This window comes from Spinacia oleracea, chromosome 6 (genome assembly GCF_020520425.1).
Source record: "Spinacia oleracea cultivar Varoflay chromosome 6, BTI_SOV_V1, whole genome shotgun sequence".
Lineage (NCBI taxonomy): Eukaryota > Viridiplantae > Streptophyta > Magnoliopsida > Caryophyllales > Amaranthaceae > Spinacia > Spinacia oleracea.
This window is the reverse complement of record NC_079492.1, coordinates 134,133,612-134,157,911: the sequence shown is the minus strand read 5'-3', so window position 1 is coordinate 134,157,911 and position 24,300 is coordinate 134,133,612. Positions and strand designations below refer to the sequence as shown.

The 24,300-nt window shown below is 35.4% G+C and overlaps 2 protein-coding genes across 4 annotated transcripts; one reads left to right on the top strand and one right to left on the bottom strand.

Moving 5' to 3' along the window:
* The first annotated feature begins 3,772 nt into the window (after positions 1-3,772).
* Positions 3,773-5,362, top strand: LOC110785303 (uncharacterized). Its single transcript, XM_021989739.2, has one exon. It carries the CDS (start codon positions 3,773-3,775, stop codon positions 5,360-5,362), a length of 1,590 nt encoding a protein of 529 aa, XP_021845431.1.
* Positions 5,363-9,943: 4,581 nt separating this feature from the next.
* On the bottom strand, positions 9,944-20,335 carry LOC110785327 (uncharacterized). Of its 3 annotated transcripts, XM_021989764.2 has the most exons (12): positions 20,013-20,321; positions 19,102-19,146; positions 18,149-18,872; positions 17,626-17,803; positions 17,312-17,540; positions 16,628-16,767; positions 16,143-16,432; positions 15,852-16,064; positions 15,269-15,760; positions 12,235-12,903; positions 11,288-11,806; positions 9,944-10,397 (listed from the first exon to the last, which is right to left on the bottom strand). In XM_021989764.2, the coding sequence occupies exons 3-12, from the start codon at positions 18,422-18,424 to the stop codon at positions 10,176-10,178; spliced, it is 3,228 nt and encodes a 1,075-aa protein (XP_021845456.2). In that variant the 5' UTR covers positions 18,425-18,872; positions 19,102-19,146; positions 20,013-20,321; the 3' UTR covers positions 9,944-10,175. The 3 variants fall into 3 exon arrangements, with proteins under 3 accessions (XP_021845456.2, XP_021845453.2, XP_021845455.2); XM_021989761.2 differs by lacking the exon at positions 19,102-19,146 and having other exon boundaries at positions 20,013-20,335; XM_021989763.2 differs by lacking the exon at positions 19,102-19,146 and having other exon boundaries at positions 18,149-18,887.
* Between the last annotated feature and the right edge of the window lie 3,965 nt (positions 20,336-24,300).

Sequence of the window (24,300 nt, the reverse complement as noted above, 5' to 3'; positions counted from 1 at the left end):
TCACTAGTTTTGAACAAATTCACCAAATAACCCTCAAGTTTCAATAATTCATAAAATACCTTTATTTCAATACTCATGTTCCGTTCTATTAACTTATTTTGTCTGGATTTATATTATCTGAACTTATTTTTCTGAACTTATCTGAATTTATTTTGTCGGAAAGAAGTCAAAATAATTCGAACAGAACATAGCCACAGGCTCCATTCTATTCGACTTATTTTGTATGAACTTATATTATCTGAACTTATCTAAACTTACATAAATCATGCGGAAAAACCATAAAGCCAGGAAAGCATATTATTTACACATAATCATTTAGCATAATTTAGGAGCATACACTTTGTAGCGTGCCCTCCCTAGCTGCGCCCGAACCGAACAAGAACAAGTCTTTAGGACTCCAAATGTCGTCCCTCCGTAGATAGTCCACAGTACGTCCGGATCCGCCTCAAGATTGACCAACTAGAATCGCCCTTAAGGTGCTAGGAATTTTCGGCTATTGTTGTGCAAGTGTATGGCTGAATTTTCTTTAAAAAACTTACCCTTTGAATACTTCAATCGTCTCTGTAAATAATAACCCTAGGCACTTATTTATAGAGGTATGGAAAAGGAACTGGAATCCTATTAGGATACTAATTAATTTAATTAGAATCCTGCTAGGACTCTATTTAAATAAACTTTATCTAATAGGTTTAGGATTTAATCTTTTATCGAATCCCGATAGCTTTAGGATTCGCACACGAGCATCGCACGAGCACCGTACACCCGCGTAGGCCTTGCGGCCCACGCTGAGCGCACAGCGCTCGGCCCATGCTGCTGTCCGCGCGCGCCCATGGCTTCGGCTGGGCCTGGCTTGCGCTGGGCCTGGTCGAGGCTTTGGCGTGTGTTGGTGATGCGTGTGGATTGTTGGGCGATGGCCTGGCTTCGTGCTGGGCCTTCGTCAAGCGAGCCTCGTCCGATGCTAATTCGTACGATACGCTTCCGATTAAATTCCCGATTTCGGAATTCATTTCCGATACGAACAATATTTAATATTTTCGATTCCGGAATTAATTTCCGTTTCGAACAAATATTTAATATTTCCGTTTCCGGAATTATTTTCCGATTCCGATAATATTTCCGATTCTGACAATATTTCCGTTTCCGGCAATATTTCCGATTCCGGCAATATTTCCATTTCCGATAATATTTTCCGATACGTACCATGTTTCCGTTTCCGGCAACATCTACGACTTGGATAATATTTATATTTCCGATACGATCCATATTTCCGTTTCCGGCAATATCATCGTTTCCGGAGTATTCATTTCTTGCTTGTGACAATCTCAGCTCCCACTGAAACCAAGATCCGTCGATTCCGAATATCCATAGATAGAGTATTTAATGCCATTAAATACTTGATCCCTTTACGTACTATTTGTGTGACCCTACGGGTTCATTCAAGAGTAAGTTGTGGATTAATTATCATTAATTCCACTTGAACTGAAGCGGCCTCTAGCTAGGCATTCAGCTCACTTGATCTCACTGAATTATTAACTTGTTAATTAATACTGAACCGCATTTATTAGACTTAACATTGAATGCATACTTGGACCAAGGGCATTATTTCCTTCATTAAAGCCCTATTTATAGTTAAAGGTGTCGTAAAAGATAGACGTTTTAACAGTTTGGAACTGCTGAAACTCAGACCATGCGCAAGAAATTCAAATTCTTGCGCCAACCTGCTCAGCGCAAGACAATTCTTGCGCTGAGTCACATGCGTCATATTAGTCAATTTGACATTAGATTAGCCTCAATCTGAGATTTATCTGGAATTTGTGATAAGGTGAAATTGAAAGTCTGGCGTGAGAAAATTGTTACGTTGGACGTGCAGCGTGAGAAAATTATTGCGCCTAGTCACACGCGCAAGAAAAGTCTTGCGCGAGTAAATCTATCCACGCATTTTCTCGGTTTATTCCGATTTATTCCGATTAAAACTCTTTTCTATGCTTTTTAATCTCTTTAAAGGTTCAGTTTGAGTGCAACTCTACCTTTCTGCGGTAAATCTATCTTGGATGGTTGCTATAATTAGTAGCTACTTGGAATGGCAGTTACTATAAATAGCAGTTACTATAAATGGAAATATGGGTTTGGGGATTGAGTTAGTCAGTCTTAGAACGTTCGTTTCCTTTATTAGGAATGCTTTGACAAGTGGATGTTCGTTTCATCACGGAACTTACCACTTCTGGCCTGGGGTCAAATGTAGGCGTCTACAATTGCCTTAATGTTTATTACGATGAATATTCAACAATATGCTTTGTTTTTGGGGGGTTGATTCTTTTAATGGTTTCGAACTTTTGATAAATTCAACAAGTCAAGAGCAAAATCTCGAAACATAAAAACTTTCTGGAAAAGGGGGTGAAATTGGAGGCAATAACTCCTTGGAATTTGAGTGATATGAAGTGCGTGCGCGCGCGCGCACACACACACACACAAAACTTATAATATATATACAACTAGGTAATAGTTGGGTAGAAGAAGTAGCAACATCAACTTAGAATTCAAAGAAAAATCTGCAAGTTAATTAGAATAATGTGGTGTGGTAGTCTGTTTCTATTTGTTACTTAAAGGTTATGGAGTAGTTGTCAAATTTTTTTCTGAATGTGGAGATGAGCAAGAATGAAAATTTAAGTATTATATAGCTAGTAGTAGAGGAGGGAGAAAGGGGGGTTAATGTGGAAGGAGAAGAGAGTGACAACGGTGACACATATGGTGGTGGCAACGGGATTTTCTGGCTATGGGGGGTGGGAGTTGTGAACGAAGTTAGAGTAGACGTTGAAAGATGAGGGGAGGGAAGAGAATGAGGAGGGAGAGAAAGATGAGTTTTTTTTTAAAAAAGTTAAATAAAATAAAATTGGACCAATTAATTAGTGACATGTGTCATATTTACTTATAAACTCGGTCACCAATCGGTCAAGTATTGTTTTGAGAAGATATACCCCAAAACCTGGATTATTCCATAATAAATCAAAGGTGGTACTGTTTTTAGAATAACGGACAAAGGTTGAATTATTTTTTACAAATTTTCCTTATTATTATTATTGTGAAATTGTATATTTAGTTTCAAATAAATTATTTAATGCATAATCTTTGTTTTAATACAAACTTTGTTGTTAATTGAAAGCTTTGTTCAAAGTTTCTAACTATAAGTTTGTTAATATTTGTTTGCTTCCATTGTTGATTTGTTGGTATTATTCCTTATAATTTTGTATACATTACTTACTAATTCATTTGAAAAATTGTACTTACAAGCATGTTTATTATTAGTGTGAAATTGTAGATTTAATTTCCTTACATGGTTGATTATTTTCCATGGATGAATTATTAGTGTGAAATTATATATTCAGTTTTCATTCCTTAATAGTTGATTTAATGAATCATTGTAGTGTGAAATTGTATATTAAATTTCCTTATATGGTTGATTTACATGGTTGAATTATTCACATGTATCTTCTCATGTGTACTAAATCGTTTTCAATCATCTCTTGGGCCAAATTCCTGCTACAGGTCCTCATTACATCCTTCTTTAAATAGCTCCCACGTCCCATTATTTTAAATCACACATTAATCTTGCCGACTTATTCTTGTCTTTAGTAGAGAAGAAGTTTGGAAAACTTTAACAAGAGTTTGAGTGATATACTTCATGTATATCATGGAAAATTTACTCAAAAATATGAGTTTTGTCACAAAGTATCTATTCATTATTATGTTAGTAAGCCTTCAATATCGTTCTGAAATGGTAGCGGATGCAAGGCTACCTCCAACACAAGATGATGTTGATTCCAAGCAATGGCCTTCTTACATGAGTTTGAGTGTAAGTCGAAACCCTCCAACCTCAAGTGATTACACAAATATCGACATTGAGGATTTTCGACCAACTTCACCTGGAGGAAGTCCTGGGGCTGGGCATGGATCACCACCGCCCCATGTGGTGAACTCCTATAAGAATATCGAGATTGATGATTTCCGACCAACTTCACCAGGAGGAAGCCCTGGGGGTGGGCATGGATCACCACCAGCCTACGAGGTGAACCGATATACGAATATCGACATTGAGGATTTTCGACCAACTTCTCCAGGAGGAAGCCCAGGGGGTGGGCATGGAGCACCACCAACCCACGAGATTAACCCCTATAATAATATCGACATTGAGGATTTTCGACCAACTTCACCTGGAGGAAGCCCTGGGGATGGACATGGATCACCACCGGCCCACGTGGTGAACTCCTATAAGAATATCGAGATTGATGATTTTCGACCAACTTCACCAGGAGGAAGCCCTGGGGGTGGGCACGGATCACCACCAGCCCACGAGGTGAACCGATATACGGATATCGACATTGAGGATTTTCGACCAACTTCTCCAGGAGGAAGCCCAGGGGGTGGGCATGGAGCACCACCAACTTCACCTGGAGGAAGCCCTGGGAATGGGCATGGATCACCACCAGCCCACGTGGTGAACTCCTATAAGAATATCGAGATTAATGATTTCCGACCAACTTCACCAGGAGGAAGCCCTGGAGGTGGACATGGATCACCACCAGCCTACGAGGTGAATCGATATACGAATATCAACATTGAGGATTTTCGACCAACTTCTCCAGGAGGAAGCCCAGGGGGTGGGCATGGAGCACCACCGACCCACGAGATTAACCCCTATAATAATATCGACATTGAGGATTTTCGACCAACTTCACCTGGAGGAAGCCCTGGGGATGGTCATGGATCACCACAGACCCGCGTGGTGAACTCCTATAAGAATATCGATATTGATGATTTTCGGCCAACTTCACCAGGAGGAAGGCCTGGGAGAGGGCATGGATCACCACCAGCCTACGAGGTGAATCGATATAAGAATATCGACATTGAAGATTTTCGGCCAACTTCTCCAGGAGGAAGCCCTGGGGGTGGGCATGGAGCACCACCAACCCACGAGATTAACCCCTATAATAATATCGACATTGAGGATTTTCGACCAACTTCACCTGGAGGAAGCCCTGGGGCTGGGCATGGATCACCACCGCCCCACATGGTGAACTCCTATAAGAATATCGAGATTGATGATTTCAGACCAACTTCACCAGGAGGAAGCCCTGGGGGTGGGCATGGATCACCACCAGCCTACGAGGTGAACCGATATACGAATATCGACATTGAGGATTTTCGACCAACTTCTCCAGGAGGAAGCCCTGGGGGTGGGCATGGAGCACCACTAACCCACGAGATCAACCCCTATAATAATATCGATATTGAGGATTTTGGACCAACTTCACCTGGAGGAAGCCCTGGGGATGGGCATGGAGCACCACTTTCAACTTTATATTGAAGATAATTGTTTTCTTTAAAGAATAAAAAACTACTACTATGTTAACGAAGTTATTCATGGCACTATGTGGTACTATGTTGTGTTCTTCGTTTTTGTAGTTTTAGTTTAGGGTGAAAGATTGTGTACAAATATGGCTGTTGTAATTGGTATACCCCTTGTTATCCTTGGCCTCATGGTCCATACATGAATATATTTATCATTGTTATATATCTTGTTCCTAATTGTTACATTCCCCTTGGTGGTAATCGGGCTGCTTTGAATTACTTTTGTTGTGAAGGTGTGTTTAAATTCTGTAAGAAATGTGGTGTATTTGGTCATTATACTAGTAAAATTTCACTCCTGACTTAGCACGCTAGTAGGTGGGTTAAGAGTCATTTGGAGGGGCCGGAATTATCGTGCTAGTAGGTGGGTTGCTTCTTGGTTTACATGTTGACCTGGATCCGTTTCAACTTTCAACCTCCATTGTTTCATGGCAATGATAATGACTTTTCAGGTCATGGTGGTAATGGAGGGGTAAGTCCGACGGGTGGTAATACATTTAATGAAAGTTCTTTTGAGAAGGGATTTCAAGGTTATGACTAGTGTTGATGGTAATTAATGGCTCTTTTCATTGAACTTGAATGCTTTATCGGAATCATAACCATAATACTTTCCTGCTTCTGAATCTATGCCTTTAGTTGAGGACTCTCCTGAGCATTCTCCAGTAACTCATGAAGTTTCTGCTTGAAAATCCTATACCTTTACTCATACTGCTATTCTATCTCGTGAAACCCACTTTTGGTCTTTTGAATGATGCGCATGCTCAATATTACGAATCAGATTCTCTTCTGAACGAGGTTTTATAAAGCTTCCTTCTTTCAAGTGGGCCGGGGGAGTCAACCTATTACTCTCGAGTCTCGAGTAATCTTCTTATGATGAATCACATCACATTCCGATTGCCGATTGGTACTGTAACATAAAATCCTAATAATAATCAAGTTAGTTTTCCTTATGGTGATGTAAATTTGTAGCACTCTCATGTCCCGCTCCCTAACCCGTCTAGGGAATCTTTATCAGTGGGGATTGGGAATAGCCTTATATTGAAGGTGGTCTTGAAGTTTTTTGTAATGGGATGTTTTATTCAATCTCGTTGCCATCTTAAAGAATTATGGAAAACAATTGGTATATTGATGATATGTTGAATTATAAAATAGGAATTTTACAATCTCGTTATCATTTGGTATAGGGAAAGACATAGAATAATAATCTATAACATCTAAGTAGAAGAGGAAAAGAGAAGGTAAAAAAGGATACAAAGAAAAAGGCATGATGATTTTTTACAAAAATAAAAATAAAAAAAACTATTAACAAAATAAAGGAATGACACGTGTCTTCACAGTGTACAAATTTTCTATTTTAAAATATTAGTATAGATCAAATAAATTCATAATTTCTCCTTTCTTTTCAGTTGACATGTTTCTTTTGTCCTTTGTTAATGCACGACTTCAATAATTAATATCTTATCAATAAATAAAAAATATAAAAAATATATTTTGTAAATTTACAATGATACAGATCCAACAAGATTTCACGTGACTATATATTTTTCTTAGTAAATCACATATTACAATCAAAAATCAAAATGAAATATTTGAATAATGTCAAACAAAAGGTTTTGCACGCACTAGGTGTACAATAAATTTATTAGACTACATCAGGGTAACTTTTACTCACTTTTTATAACTTTTAACATGTTTTGATTAACTTTTATATCATACGAAGTAATTTTATTTTTTATGGATACATATTTCAAAGGGTTAATATAGTTACTTCTATACATTACTAAATTAGATCTCATGCATGCACGGATATTCTAAAATTATTCGACTAACTTTATAATATATTTGGCTGAAATATTCCGCTCCCTAAAGTTACTGCATAATTAATAAATGTATTTAATCATCTTATTCGGGGGAAGCAATTTTCGTTGTGCTACGTATTACATAGTTTTGTGATTGACGTGATAATTTGACCAAAATATTTAATATACTAATATGTTGATTTGACAAAAATATTGAGTAAATACATTTTCCATTCTTAATATAATGATTTGGCTAAAATATTATCAAACATCATTTTTAGCAAACTATAATTATGGGGCATATATTATTCCGTAATCTATAAACAACTATTTTTTTCCATACATAAACCGTAAACAAATAAGGCTAGAAAATAAATTTTAAATATAAAGTAAAGATTTTTAGGTACTTTTCTTTTTGCGGGGGAATTTTGCACCAGAAAGTGACTCGTGTAATGTTTTGTATAATGTAATAAAGTAGTGTTTTTGAAGGGATGATTTATACTAATATATTAAAAGGCGTTGTGGAAAATGTATATGTGTCACGTAGTACTCTCCTCACGCCACATCATCCACTCACCATGTAGTATGTAATGGCAACCAAAAATCAATACAATGAGGTTCGAACACCAGACCTCCAATTTGGATGATAATTCTCATTACCATCTTAACCAACCACCAATTGTGGTTTATCTCTTCACATTAATTTATAAATAAATGTTCACATGAAATCTAAAACAAATAAGTTTTTATGTGACTTTTTAATCTCTATATATGTACTATTTTGAAAAGGAAAAAAAATTAAACATTATCACAACCATGAAGAAAACTGATGTCATAGGTCTCATAAGAATCAACTATAGGATCTTCTTACATAGCTGCATATATATCTAATTTAGTGTTTAATTTGACGTACTTAGTTCTACGAGAAAATAAATTATACAAATTGTAAGATGATATGATTGAAAACTTACTTGCCATGATAAATGACTTAGCGTGCATGTGTAGTTGACAAACTTAACGGATATTTTCCATTCTATAGAATACAAGTATTTTGGTCAAATATTGAGCTCAAGAAAAATCTAAAACATTAGTTATTCAATGTAGCAACCGGGACATCGCCCGGGTCACACACTAGTTTTTATCATTAAAAATAGATAGCTTTTACATCATAACGGTTTAACTTTTAAATATTTTGACTTAACTTTTACTCTAATTCTTAAGTGGACCTGGTTCATATTAAATTTATTGTGGACCATGCCTAAAAAAAGTCAACAACTTTGTTTTGACGTGTTTATGAGAATTATTATGAAAAAAAGAATATCAAACTAGTGTCGTTAATAATTGTTATGCTTAAATAATATGATTCTATGACACAATTCTCTTTTAAAAACATAGGGTACTTTGATTCAAAAATGGTTACCATATGTAAGAAAATTGGTGTTTAATTTATTACATTCACTATATAAACAATAAAGGTTACGGTGTAGGTAAAATGGATGTTAGAGTAAATTATTGGTCCACAACAATATTATTGTGGACCAGGTTCACGCAAGAATAATCTTAACTTTTATTTCGATGTATGTACATTTATTGTACACCACATTCAAATAAGAATTTGTTAATACCTAAAGTCAAATTATGTCAACTAAAAAGGAACAGAGCCTATACATATATTTCTTACCTCTGTTCTATAAAATTCTCTACTTTTACCCTATACACGGTCTTCAATACACTCATTTGACAATTAATATATGTAATTATGTTTCAGTAATAATTATATAATAATTATATAAAAAAAATTGACGACCAAGTTTTAAAAATTCTCCAGTTTCATGGTAAATCGAACTTGGTTACGGTACTGGTGAAGTCTTATGGAGTTCTAGTATATACTTCTTCTGACACTGCCATAACACATTGCAGCAGACTGGTAAAGTCTTCACGTGAGGCTGCAACACGGAAGGGCAACTTGATTATTTATGGCTCTTCCAATTCGAGATACTACATGTCTACATCCATCAATTAAACACTGAACAATTACAACTAAGGCTCCGTTTGGAATGGTGTGAAATATTTTCAGTGAAAAATAAATTTTCATTGAAAATATTTTCCAAGGGAGAATACAATTTCAAACTAGTTTTCAGGTGAAGATTAAGGAGAACTGGACAAGGGAGATAAGGAATTAAGGAGGAAATGTGGACAAGTGATTTCCCTTCCTTTTAAGCGGAAAATATATTTTCACCTTTAAGGATTTCTGAAAAATTGTTTTTCAGCCCTTGTCAATTTCTGAAAAACTGTTTTTTCTTCCCTTGTCAAACCAAACAACGTAAAAAGATTGAAAGGGGAAAATCGTGTTCAATGTAAATGTTTTACACCCCACCAATCCTTACGTAAATTTGCATGACTATTGTAAAAAAATACATCTAAAGCCCAAGTTTGAGCACATCAGAATATCAGATGACATGGACTTTTAACTTTGACATTGGGTAACAATGACAGCCAATCAGCCATCATAAGTGATAAACAAACACTTGGGTGAAAATTTACACCTTTTATTTCACTATATGGTCATCCAAGTTCGACATCATGAAATACAAACATTAAATAGCATACTATTAAAGCCCTAAGCATTTGCCGTACCGGAGAACACAGCAGTTCATACGTACCACTACCTGTTTATTAGGCTGCTGCTTATTTGATCCTAACATAACTTTGTACCCTCAAATAAGATATTTGAGAGACTATTTGAATTCAACAACAACCACCTGATTAACCAAATAAAAAATAAAAAATTCCCTAAAAAGAGATCAATTGTACAAGCTACCCTATGAAGTTGAGTAAACCTCGGTTCTATTTTCCGCACAGGTGAGAAACCTAGCTAACTGAATATACAAAAGGATCTGTACAATCTAAGAAAAGAACAGAAAAAGAGGTATATGATATAAATCTAACCTGCTAAAGATAATATACATAGAACTAACTTTGGTTTTTTACGATTCTAACACTGCTGTAGAAGCGCCTGAAATCCTTTATTGCCTTCTCTTCTATCTGGATGGAACGGATTGAAGATGGTGAATCCACCTCGGGTTTAAACCAGCGGCTTTGGGCACCAGATTCTGAGGGTGATCCCTGCCCACTTGTAACTGCAAATCCAGTTGTCTTTGTTTTTGGGCTATGTGCAAGATACTGTTTTTTACCCTGTTTTTAGTGGGCACATATAAATCGATTAACAGAGAAATAACAGAGTTTTAGTAGAAGTAAGACTGGTTGGAACTGAAAGAAAGCAGAGATGCAGATTGCATTACAGAACAGGGAAATGCATTTATTATAAATTATCAGGAAAGAACAGAGAAATGCATTTATTATAAATTAGCCTCACAATTGCAGAAAATACGAATTTTCAGCCCACAACAACAGATGCAATTAAACATTCATTTCCTACAAAAAACATTCAACCCAGAAAATATGCTACAAATCAGCAAACCTGTTCAATTTCACAATGCCATAAAAACAAACTTGAAAGTTGAAAGTCAATGATTATGCAAAAACACTAGCAGTAGGAGGATCGAGGGTATATTTCTAAACCAAAAACTGGAAATTGAATAACAGCTACCACCGAGCAAGAGAAACAAAGAAGCTAAAAATGTCAGTGCTCGGTGAAAGTTTTGTGGACACCTTAGCACTAGTTATAGATTTTTATACCACAGCAATAAACTATTTCCATATTAGAACATCCCAAAAGAATGCTACTTTTCCCTAGATAGTACACATATGATATATTTTAGACTCTTAAACCAACCATAGAGTATATTTGCAAAACTTCATAAAGTTCCAGAAACTTCACTGTAACACATAAAGAAACAAAAAAAAAAATTCAAGGAAACAAAAACAGTTTGAACGTGCACAGATGGATCTAGTATAAGCATGCACATATCAGAAAAAATACAACACTAGCAAAGTAGCAATAAAACTTGTTTCATCACTCCATTTCTTTACTTGCCCTTGCAGGAGAAGAGGATGCCTCAAGTAAAAGTAAAATAGAAAGCCAAAAAGAAATAATAGGCATGATAGCATAATTTAGTGGTTACCTGCTGCATTTGTATGTCCCTAAGAGAGGGCCGTGAAGAGTGAGGTGGGGTCCCAGAAGCTGTCCAAGGAGGAGTGCTTTTGTCACCATCAGATACATGTGTTGTGCGAGAAGGAACAACTGGTATTGGGTTAGAAGCCAGCAAAGAGCTCAGCAAGAATTTTCCATTACTTGTGTCAGGTAAATCTTCTGGCTTATCTTTGTTTCTGACAGGCAGATTATTGAACAATTTGCTTTGCTCATTTTGGATCTCACGGAGCGAGGCGGATGTCTTTGAAACCTTAGATCTGCCCCATGCAGGACCTTCACATTTGGGTGGCGGCGGCGGCGGTGGACAAATAACATCTTTGCTAGGCTCATCAAGAGCACCACTCAAGAACATGGAAAGCCCTCCTTTCCGATTTTTCTTCTTGCTTCCCACTGCCAATGATCCTTTACTCATCCCCCCACCAAGAGAGTCTTTCTTCTGAGAGAGATTCTGGGAATCTTCAGCGCACTGATCTTCAGGTTCAGTTGTAACCTACAGTGCCAAATTAACATATGATTCAGTAACTTACAATCAAAACAAGCTCCTCAATGGAAAGGTAATGACATAAATTACATGACTAACCAACCTGAAGTTACTTGATTGATCAAAGTTTAACTACAAAACCATATACTGAGGAATGGATACTCTAAATAAAGGACAGTTGAACAAGTTCCTAATCGTTCTAGTACGTCAACAGCTGCCAATCACTTGTCTAATGTATATCTTATGATCTTATGCAGTAAGAAATGTTCACAATCTATTTCCACTTCCTGATTGAACCATAAGGTTTTTCATCACAGTTAATCAGTCAAACACACATTACTCATTAATTGGGCAAGAACTAGAAAGTTCTTTTATGCGAAAGCTATTCTTTACCAGCAAAGAGAAAACATTTATAAAGAATGAATCAGAAAGATTACCTTCCCCTCAGTTAACTTTGAGGCATCGAGGTCCACAACACCCTTCAAACTGTTCAAAGGGTTTATTCCCAATTCAGTACCAGAATAAGCTTCCGTCGGAGACTCCTTCTGTTTACTCTTTCTCCTCTGCTTCTTTTGCATCCCCGCCTTACAGGCCTTACCATCTGCTGCCACTGAAGGTGATGACTTTGCAATTGTTGACTCAATAGGAACACCCAGCTCTGCAAGTGAACTCTCTAAAGCAGGTCTTGTTTGCAGCTTCGCAATCTGCTGGTCATCAAGAACATGCCCCTTGGCTTGTTTCACCTCAAGAACCTCAACTTGTTGCAACTTTTTCCGCAATACTCTTATTTGCTTGCATAATTCTTGATTAGCATCGTTCATGGGTTGCAAAAAGCTATCCAATCTGCAATAACCAGCTTTCTTTGTACTGTCAGTCACAGTGAGGTTATCCCTGGTCCTTGGAGACTCAGTATCACTATTATCGTCTTCACTGTTTACGACAGCAGGCAAAGTAGCTGTTGGAGTAGGGAGTCGACGATGACTCCATGACTCAGATGACCTCACATCCAGCAACTTCTCAATATGAACTAAAATTTCCAGCGAGGCAGTAGCAACAGCATTCAATGAAGCCGTAAAAATATAGTCAAGATTGCGAATAACAATCTCCTGCAAATGCAATTCCTCTGTCAGATAGTGACTTATTATTTTCTATATCAAGGAAGCTAAACATAATACCATCAGATGATGAAGGGTCCCTAACATAATACCATCTGCATCCATAATAAACTGAAAGACTGAGAGTGAATAAGTACGCAATCGTACACCAAAGCACTTGGCCCGGTGGAAAGGCATTATAGGGTGTATATAGTGGTAAAATGCCATTGTATTCACAAAGTTCAGTAACATCAATGTTACTAAACTGTCCAGGACATCGAAAGAAATTCGTTAAAAGAATAATATCAAATCTTGCACACCTTAGGGGTGAGCAAAAAGTTAGGGTACGCTGAATCGGAACCAGAACCTGTTAGGAACCTGCGGTTCAGGTTCCGGTTTCGGGTAACAAAATTGGGAACCTGCAACAGGTTCAAGTTCTCAATTTTTTGGAACCGGTACCCTGTTGGGTACCCTGTACACACCAATTCTAATATGAAATACCCAAAATAAGGAACCATGCCATATAAAAATGCTTCATATCATCATATGTCCATAATATAAAACAATCCAAGCTAATTTTTATAAATTATAAATATAGAATTGCAATTTAAGCCCAAACTATTAAACAATCAAAGCCTAAACCATAAAGTAGCTTTTTTTCAATAAATTAATAATAATTTAGTTAAATTTTTAAAATGACAAGGTACCCTGAACCAGAACCTGTTCCAACAGGTTCCGGTTCCGGTTCTCATTTTCAGGAACCTGTTGCAACAGGATCCAGTTCCGGTTCTTACTTCGCAACAGGTTCCGGTTCCCTAAATTTTGACGGGGTACCCTATTGTGCTCACCCCTAACACAACTCACTTATTTAGTAAGCCTCTCAGATCATAACTATGATGTTAAAAAAATAAAAATAAGCCAATTTAAATTATAGACATTAGACTATAAGGCATTTTCCAAAAGTAAATACAAAGTCGTGTGTACGGTACATCTAACCACGCCTAGACTGTACCCCCTAACGGAAGTATGATCTAAGCTAGTAACCAAATCCTAGAGTTTAGCTCCTAAGTTACATTTTCTCAGCTCAACAAGGACTAACGAAACATAGCAGTATCAATAATTTCAGATGCTATCTGTAAAATACATAATAAAAAATGCCTCCTTGACTCTTTGTATAGAGCAATGAAGCTCATTCCTTCAGAACTAAGACTTTCCTCTATTACTTTTAGTTTCCATTGAATTGAAGGGTAAGAAGTAAGAACTAAGAAGTGGTGGCAATAATATAAAAGGGCTTCTTACTTCCCAAATGAATCCTCCTAAATATCTTTTTTCGACGTTCATTTATAAAGAACATGCAAGAAGAGCACAGTGTATTTTTTTTCTTCTATATTATTTAGTTTTCGTTTTGTAACAAGATGTGTCACATTTGATAGCTAAAGTATGAGGAATCAATAAAAAATTAAAAAGAAATAAAAAGAAATTTCATAGGGAAATACTTAGTCTTTCAATATCTTGTTCATCAAAATTAATGAATTGGATATTAAAAAATGGCCTACCTTGCAGTGTACAAGTAAACAACAACAATTTATGGATTCATACACTCTCAAGTCTGACTGATACTTAAAGGAAATTATTCAAGCAGTTCACTTTCATTTAATAAAGAGCTATGTCTAGAATATGGCTCTAAGAAGTAGGCACTTGGTTTCTCAACCTAAATAAATGCTAAAGTGAATATATTCTGAGTAGCAATTCTAGTCACCAGAAGATGTAGCATGATTCTGACTGGTCTACAGGGTGCATGAACAGTCCAAGTTACAACCATCAACATGACATCTCAAGCTCTAATGTAACGAGACAATTTTCTTTTCTTTTTTAAAGGAAAGTGATGAGTAGAAAATATATTACGTGGTATAAAAGAAACACAATAATAGAGGACAATAAGTTCCTTGAAGATGATGAGCAAAAAGTCACAGCCATACTGAGAAACTTAGAAAATAAATCCAAGTACCACGAAAGAAAATTAAAACACCTGCATCCAACAAGCCTCTATAAAAATTGACAGTTCAGCATGTGTTATAGATGTCGAAAAAATGGAAAAACTTATGCATTACTAGCATATGTTTCACTTTTTCCTCAAAATAAAACGCTTACACCCTTTGCAAAGCATATAAAACTTTGTTTAAATCCATATAAGTCATAGAAAGTATGCCAACACTTGTCACCTTAATGGCTAAAATCTATTCTCATATAAATTATATGACCAGGGTGTCATAAACAGACAATGAAATCAACCAACTCCTTGTCAGCTATGTTGCAGAAATAAATAGGGATGAGACCCATAAAAAGTATTTGACAATAATTTAACACTGAAGTATACCTCGCAATACTTCCGAAGATCATCTGCTCCCAAAGTATGTGCAATTTCCAACATTTGCAGAGCATTTCGTGGTTCTACCAAACTCTGAGCAGCCACTTTCTCGCAAAGGCCTTTCAAACTCGGCACAAACTTGTCATCGACATTCTCCTTTTCCGAACCAGATCTAGCTCTGTCAGACTCCATGTCATTGTACATAAATCCCTCATCTAAGTCTCCTAAGACATTTTTTACTGTAGGGCTTGAACTTTTATAGTCCTTGACAGCACTGACAGGATAAGCAGGATGATAAGTGGAACCAACAATCAGTAAATGTGTTTCACCCACAGCAACTTTAGTAGCCCTTTTCACACCATGAAGCCTAGTAACTGCTGGTGGCTTATCCTTACCTTTCTTCCCATCCCACGTGTAAATATCACCAGTAGATGTTACTGCCCCATGCCAGTACTTGCCAGCAGAAATACTGACAATTTTCTTTCCATTAAGGTAACATAACTGTGTAAACGAAAACGGGGGGTAAATAACACTAAATATTCTGCTATAAAAATGTAGTCAAGAAAAAGCTTCATGTATTTGGAATACCAACCTGCTGGCATTTGAGATCAGGATCAGATGAAACCCAGTAAAATAGCGCCCCATCATCAGTTAAAGCCATGCTATACACCATACCTGTGGCAACGGAGACCACATGAAGTCTCTCCATCCTGTGAAACTTCATTAAAGCATTCCCATTTTTCTTCAAATTCCTGGCTACAATCACACGTCTTGGAGTTACAAGTCGATGACCCCAAGTGAACACCTACAGCCAAGAGCAACAGAACAACATTGAAAAACTACTAGTCCCAAAAAAAATGCCAACTTTGTAAAACATGCATACCTCTCCATCTGCTCCTAGAACCACTGTATGATATTTTGCAGCGGCTACTGCCATGAAGAGCTTTCCTTTCAAGTACTCAACCAACCTTGGAGTATTATTGGAGCTCGAGTTTGATGTACCATAACCAAGTTGGCCTTCCTTGTTGCAGCCCCATGTAAAGACTTCACCAGTCTCAGAAATAGCAGCAGTGTGTTTGTTTGCCGAAGCAACAGCCACTATTTTTGACTTAAGAGAACTAACCCTCCGGGGGGTCGGTTGGGTGTCAACAGAAGCATAGCCAAGTTGACCCTCTGAATATATAGTTTACAGGAAAAACAAAGGAGAGTATACATAAGTGACAACTGACAACTAAGGGCAAAAACACAAAAGGAAGTATTTGAAATAATGCAGATTTAGGCAAAAGAATTTCAAGTCAACAAGATCAGACAAAAAAAATTTAAAAAATTTGCATCCACCAAGTACCAACAATCACACGTCAGTTATACCTCTATTGGATCCCCAGGTGAAAACTTCTCCACTGTCAGTAGCAATGACTGTGTGGTGTTTAGCAGCTGCAACTGCCTTGACTCTTCGAGAACCAAGTCCTGAAATCACTTGTCTCGGTGTAATTACTGCAGCTTGTCCACTACAAAAATACAACAAATCAGAATCTGAGCAACTAACTACGGACACACAGCAGGCACAGCACAAATCATGATTAGAATAATCTTTTCCTCGGGTACATTTTCGCCAATTCCATGCAGTGCGGAAGTACCCAATTACCCAGTTCTTGAAATTTTGTTTTTTCCTATTTCCGGTCCTGTCCCTATTTTGTCCCGCTATACTGTATTAACTTTGAATTAGGACTGTTTACGTCTAAACATAAGTACAGTAAGACCAAACCCACAAACAAGAGTTCTGATCATATTGAATAAATGGAAACGCATGTTAGCTCCATGAACATGTCAAGAGTTTACTTATTAGAAACTGAAATTAGCTATCATAATTCATGAATATCAAAAGTCATAACCATACAAGACTCTATATTTTAATAAACATGCAAGAGAAAATTAGCCAATGGGAATATTCCAGCAAGACAATAAATTCACAATTCAGAAAGATATCCTTTTACATGATACCTAAAAGTGGGAGGCAGAGGAGGAGGGAGGGGGGGGAGTCAGAGTACCTACCTATGGATGTCAAACTCTGGATGTCCAAGGCGGCCACCCCTTCCAAATCCCCAAGTATAGAGCTCCCCACGACCAGTGACTGCTACACTATGAAACTTTGAAGCAGAAATTAGCTTAATAGATGAACCATGAAGCTCATCCACTTTGCAAGGTAACTTCTGTATGTGAGCATTTCCAGTTCCAAGTTGGTAATTAGTACCACTTCCCCAGCTTAAGATCTCCGTAGTAACTGTTAAAGAACGAAAGTACAATTTAGTCCTCTAATCATCTCAATGCAAGAATCTCTAACAACGATCATTGAAAGGCACACAAACCTGAAACACGTTGATCGCCCAGAATCTGCGACAAAGGTCCAGAAAGGAGATCGATTGGGGTTCGTAATTTGGAGTCCTCTATCGAGATTGATGCACCAGACTGCAGGAGGATACTTGCCACAGCAAAGTGACCAAAATAAAGAGCCCTATGGAGACTGCTCCATCCCGATTCTCCATCCTAAAAGACAAGCATGAGTAAGAAGAACAAGGGGGAAGAAAGTGATCATCCATTTAGGCTATCATTCAAAATCCTTTAATGAGTGTTATTAAAGGAAAATGGACATGAAATCAAATGTTTCAAGGCTGATTAGAGTACTTAGAGCCCACGATTTATCAGCAACTGACCAACATGCAAATTTAAGTGACATATTTCACATTGACAAAAACATAAAATGAGGTTCGAGGTAAATTTTGTTTCACAATGCAAACAAGAATTTTGAAACTTAAAAAGGATGTCCCATCATGACTAGGATCGGAGGTAAATCCAAAACTAAATCAGACAGAGCAAAGAGGGGCCACTCACCCTAGCGTCAGGGTCAGCACCAGCTGCAAGGAGCCTTCTTACGACAGGAATGTGATTTCTCCATGTAGCAATGTGAAGAGGTGTAAGGCCAAATGCATTCCTCGAGTTGATATTACCACCATTTTTCTTCAGTTGAGTCAGAGCTAATTCGACATCAGCTAAGCAGCCTTCCTTCACAATAAGCCACAAATCTTTCTGAGTCCCACCTAAAACAGATTTGCGCCCATGACTTTGAGGACTGTGCTTGTGTCCTCGGGGTGAAAGAGAACCTTCCATCGAAATACTTCGCGACAGTAAGCTTGTACTTGATAACAAATGACTTTGAATCCAAAATGTTTAGATCAGCAATAGCCTTCAGCAAGTTGAAAGCCAAAACTGGTACTTCAAACCCATATGAAAATAAGTCAGAAAGATACACAGAGATAGAAATCCAAGGGCTGAGTCACTCTAAGACAAGTGATCTGCTGGTCCATCACTCCATCTTGAAAAAAAATTATAAAAAAAAATTCTTGCTGAAGCATCAGAAAAACTCCACCATGGTTAATATGGATGAGAGAAATAACAGTCACAAGATAAAATTTGTCAATGCCACAACCCTTGACATGACTGTTTTCTTTGCCATGTTCTCCAACGAAGTTATGGAGTGATCAATTAAAGCTTCAGTTGCTGGATCTCACCACACATCTTATTGAGACATCATATCTCCAAGCCTGGTTACAATGAGCTGCATAAAAGTCATCTGTAATCTTTTAGGCCAGCGCCATAAAAAAATAAAAATTACATGAATAAACAGCTAATGAAAGTGGGGGAAAAAATACACAAATTGACCCAGCAAAAAACAGAATTCAAGAACAACTAAGATGGAAAATGAAGACGCAAATTGTGTGTCATCTATAAAAATATCAAGTTGGTATGACATTCTTATAGTTGCTTAGGGAATTAAGACAACTCACAGTTTGGAACATCAGGACTGCTACTGTATTGATTCACTCAATTTTCTGAACCAAATGTATGAAAAATATTTCAGATAACCGCGAATTCAAAGTTGATGTGCAAGCATAAGGTCCATAAGCAGCTTGTACATTACTGTTGATCATAATCTTAGAGTTACTAAGTTAACTAGATGAACATTAGTCAAATTTCACACATATAACATGCATACGAGCATTCCTATGCATGAAAATGTAACTACCACCATACTTCATTTCACACCATGGGCAGGAATTTTCACCCAACAAGAGAGTAAAATTTTAATAACATCTCTCATTGTCATCCGCATAGGACCGTATCTAGTGATACGGAACATAACTTGCCCTCAAAGAACTGAATCAAATTCCATAACTAGAAGCATCAATTCTAGATCACATCTCCAGATACAAATTCCCGGACCATTAGGAATGAAATGTCAAATAGCTGCATTTAAGGAGTGGAGATATTGTCAAACAAACTCTATAAACCAAAATAGCTGAAAATTTGAACTACAAAAACTACTTGGCATACAAAATTCAGCAAAATTAACTGAGAAAATTAAAAATACAGGACAATGCTCAATGATCCCAATTCCCAAATAATAAAAATTAAACCTTTACATTTAAATTCACAAGAATTATCAAACAATTACAACAAATTAAAGTAAAATCACAAAACCCAGATCATATTCAGGTACATTGGATCTTCTCACTTTAAATCAAACGAAACACAATCCAAAAAATTGATATTAATAATGTGCATTCAAGCTAAACCCACCAAACCCATAAAAAAAGACCAATTCACCACACAAAAAATACAGCAGAAATCTAATTGGAACAATTCGAAGATAAACAAAAATAACCCATTTGAGATTAAAGGGAAAGGAGATAAAAACCTGAGATTAATCGATGAATTGAAGACGGTAAGATTGATAGAAATGAGCAAATCAGTGAAAAATATGGGCAAATATAACTTCTTGTCTTTGTGTTTTTAATCCTCCCTTTTGTTTGAATATCTCTCAGTTCTATAATAATAATGGTGTATATAAATCTAAATTCTGTTTACAAACAAAAAGGAGAAATAGAGAATCGGAATATGCCTTCAAATCCAAAGAGTATAAACGGAGAAAACAGACGTAGAAAGAGAAAACTGGCAAAATGGGAAACGGGTTCAAGAGCCCAAGGGTATGTTGGAGATTGAAAATGTTGTACAACTAGTTTCTGGCCAATGCGACGTTTTGGTCCTTTTGGATATGTAGGTACGTTCTTCTGAGCTTTTTCTGCCCTGAATTGAAATGAACTGATTTTAACTGAATTAAATGAAAATGAATTACACTAAACTGAATTAAATAAAAATAAATTTCACTAAACTGAATTAAATAATAAATAATAAAATAATAATTATTATTATTATTAACAAATAGTAATATTAATGATAATAATAATAATAATAATAATAATAATAATAATAATAATAATAATAATAATAATAATAAATGATGAAGATTACAATATAATTAATAGTAATATTTAACATTATAATTAAAAAAATTAGATCATTACAACAAAGATGAACAATATGTTATTCTTTCAATTGAACTGGATGGAACTGAAATTAAGTCTAAAAGAACAGGTTTTTACAACTATTATTTGTTCATCTTTAAAATGTGGCATGCATCTATTATTATTGAATCAAAGTATTTAAAAAAATATATCATGAAGTATAAATATTTGAAACATTAATCAAACAACATACATATTACGGGTATTATGCAATAACATTTGATTTTATATATTAAACTTTGTTATGTTGGACTTATTTGACTTATTCCACATAAATAAAATTCAAATAAGTCTAGTTAACTTTAGAAAAAAAAATAAAAATTCAGACATTTTTACACGTACACAAATAAGTTTTTTTCAAACAAATAAGTTTTTTTAACATAAAGTAAGTTCTAATAAGTTAAAATAAGTCCAGATAAGTTCAGACGAAATAATTCCAATAGAACGGAGCATTAGTAAAAAAAAATATGGTCAAACTTAAATTGTAGTACTACGTAAATAAATAGTGCAAAAGTCAAATTATTTTCAAGCGTTTAGAAATGGGAGAATAATACAATTTAAACGTAAGGGTGTTTGATTATGAAAGGTTTGGAGGAAAAAAAGCTTTTGAGGTGAATGTTTGACTATTTCAAAAGTTAATAGGCGTATCTGGCTAAGAGAGGTTTGGAGTGAAAAACTAAATTTGAAAGAAAAAAAAACTCATTATATGAGCCTTTTGCATTATAAGTTTGAATAAGTTGGTGTAAAATGAAATTTTGTCCTATTATTGTTTAAAGTTACGACCTTTACCAATATTGATCACTTCATGTCCATGTCTTTAATGGTTCACACATTAAACAACTAACAACTACTTTACTAAAAACTTTACGCAAACATTTCAACCAATGGTGGAGTTAGGGGGTGGCGGGTAGGGTCGCCCCCAAGATCTATAAAAAAGAAAGTTTATATAGGTAGTACAATTTAATGGAAAAAGAGAGATCATAAAATGCTCTTTGCTTTTAAAGTAAAGGTTGTCATAATAGAGCTTTGTGCGCGTCTGATCTTGAGATCAACTCCTATCAAACACAAATTTTTTATTTTATTTTTTGTAAATTCAATATTTTTGACATTTCATCCCCCAAACAAATAATCTATGGTCCCGTCATTGCTTTCAACCAGCTAGTCAAACCATCTGATACAATTATACAAATACTCCCATCATTTCTAAAAGATTGCCTCATACCATATTTTTCACTTTTAAGATAGAAGGCAAAAGAAAAACAAGGCCGGGGGTTGATAGTTTTGTCTTTTTCTATTATAAATAACAGGAGTAGAATATGAGAGCAGACATGTGAGTACCTCATACTATAAATGATATTAGCAAACTTAAAGAAAAGAAAATTGGGTTAATTTTTTAAGGATAGAGGGGTAACTATTACTAGCTGTCAACTCAACTAATAACTAACTGCTGCCGGATTATAATTAACAAAACCATGTGAATTGTTGATATAAATTATAAACACCCTCCAAAAATTTTGGTTATGATTTTAAAAAACGTGAAAATGACCACCGAATGTCGATAAAAATGATGTGGATGAGACTAAAGGCGTGAAGGAGTCTTTGTGATTTCAGTTACGCGAGGTCGTAGTTTTTTCTTATTATTTTTTAAAAATCAAAAATATATTTAGTTAGTTTTTGTAATTAAAGTAGCGTACACATTTTTTTGTTTTTGGCTTTTGGTTGGAAACTCTGAAGCGGTTTGTGGGCTCAATGGCTCATGCTCCACGTGTTCACTTCGCATGACACACATGACATGACACAACCTCCGTGGATTTATTTCGTGTGACCATCACACCATATGCCCGTATGAGCCATGCTATTTTTGTTTTTAGCATTATTATTATTATTAAATATTTTGCGACACAGTAATTCAATATTTTCTACAAATAAGGTTTTTTTTTTTTTTTTGACAATAGGTTCTACAAATAAGGTTATGTTTGGCAGTTTGGGTTGAGTATGATGGGTTGAGTATGACTTGTCTGAATTGAACGAATTTATTTTTGTCGAAAATAATTTATCTGTGTGTTAAATTATTTGAAAAAATGATTTTGTTTCACTTATTTAAAGTTATTATTGCTAAAATAAGTTGATAGTATATAAATTATTTATTATAGTAAAAAAAGTATGTGAGTAACTGTAGGATCATAAGAAAGAGAAAAATATTAATATAATTGAAAGTAAAGACTATTGTATGCCAAAAGTAGATAGTAATACGGACGAATAAAAAAAGCGTACAATCTTTAAATAAATTGGAGGGAGTATGTTAGATATGAAATAGTTTTAAAATCATATTATGGCCGGATTCACTGAAAGTAAATGAAAGTCACCCTTTTAAAAACGACCTATGTTTATGAAACTTTTTGACGTTTATTATTTGCACGAATGAAATCTTAGGTGAAAAAATTAAATTTTATTAAATTTCTTAGGTGAAAAAATTTATATATTGTTATTTTAAAGATATATCGAAACGTATTTACAAGATTACACATGATAATGTTGTGATGAATATAATGGTGAATATGTAGTCAAAGTTTATCAACTTTGGTCACGAATATCAACTTTGATGTAATATCAATATTATAGTACGCTATCTCCAATCGCAGTTACGTTTATAATGAAGTACATGAGTCACATGGAGCCCCTTCTCACGAAAGCATTTTATGTCATTAAATTTGCAAGAAATGCGTGTATAAAAATTTTGCATAGTAAATATTCATTTTATTAGACTTATTTTAACTGAACTTATATTATCTGAACTTATCTAAACTTAACTAAACATCTGAACTTATCTGAAAAAAAACTTATTTTTGCTAAACTTATATTATCTAAACTTAACTGAAGTCATCTGAACTTATTTTGTCTGAAATAAGTCGAACAGAACAAAACCTAAGTCTCGGACATGAGACCAACAAGATGTAAGATAGAAGTCTTACCATCTTAGCCAACTATTTGTTATGATTTTTTCTCCACGTAAATATATAACTTGGAATAATGAATGTTTATTACGAAGTTCTATATACTAACTCTTACAATTATTTTATATTTTCACGAGAGGTTGATGGAAAAAATATTTTAATTTGACAACAAATAAATTTTTAAGTAGAGAAAATAGTTCAAAGTAACAATTATTCATGCTACAATCAAATAATATTATTCAAAATAGAAGTCGGAGCATCGCCTGTACACACTAGTTTTATATATTTACGATATGTGTCAGGATCAATTCCCCTCCCCCTTTTTTAACTTATTATTGCCCTTTTGACTCATTTGTAAAAAAAAAAAAAAAAAAGCAAAAAAAAACATTTGTTTATATGTTAGTGTATCGTAAGAGTCATTCTCAACTTGTTTGGTCAACCGAAACCAAAATGTTTGGGACGTAACAAAAAACCGAAAATATCCAAGTCGGAATTACTCTATTCAGAAAGTCCTCTGATTAAATCATACAAGTATTAAATTTCATTCTCCATAAGTCCACAACGTATAAATTGAATTTTAATTTTTCTTGTTCATTACTCCGTATGTAAGGTTGCATGTGCTGATGTGCTTGCACAAAAGAAGGAAATGTAAAAGGAAACTTTAAAC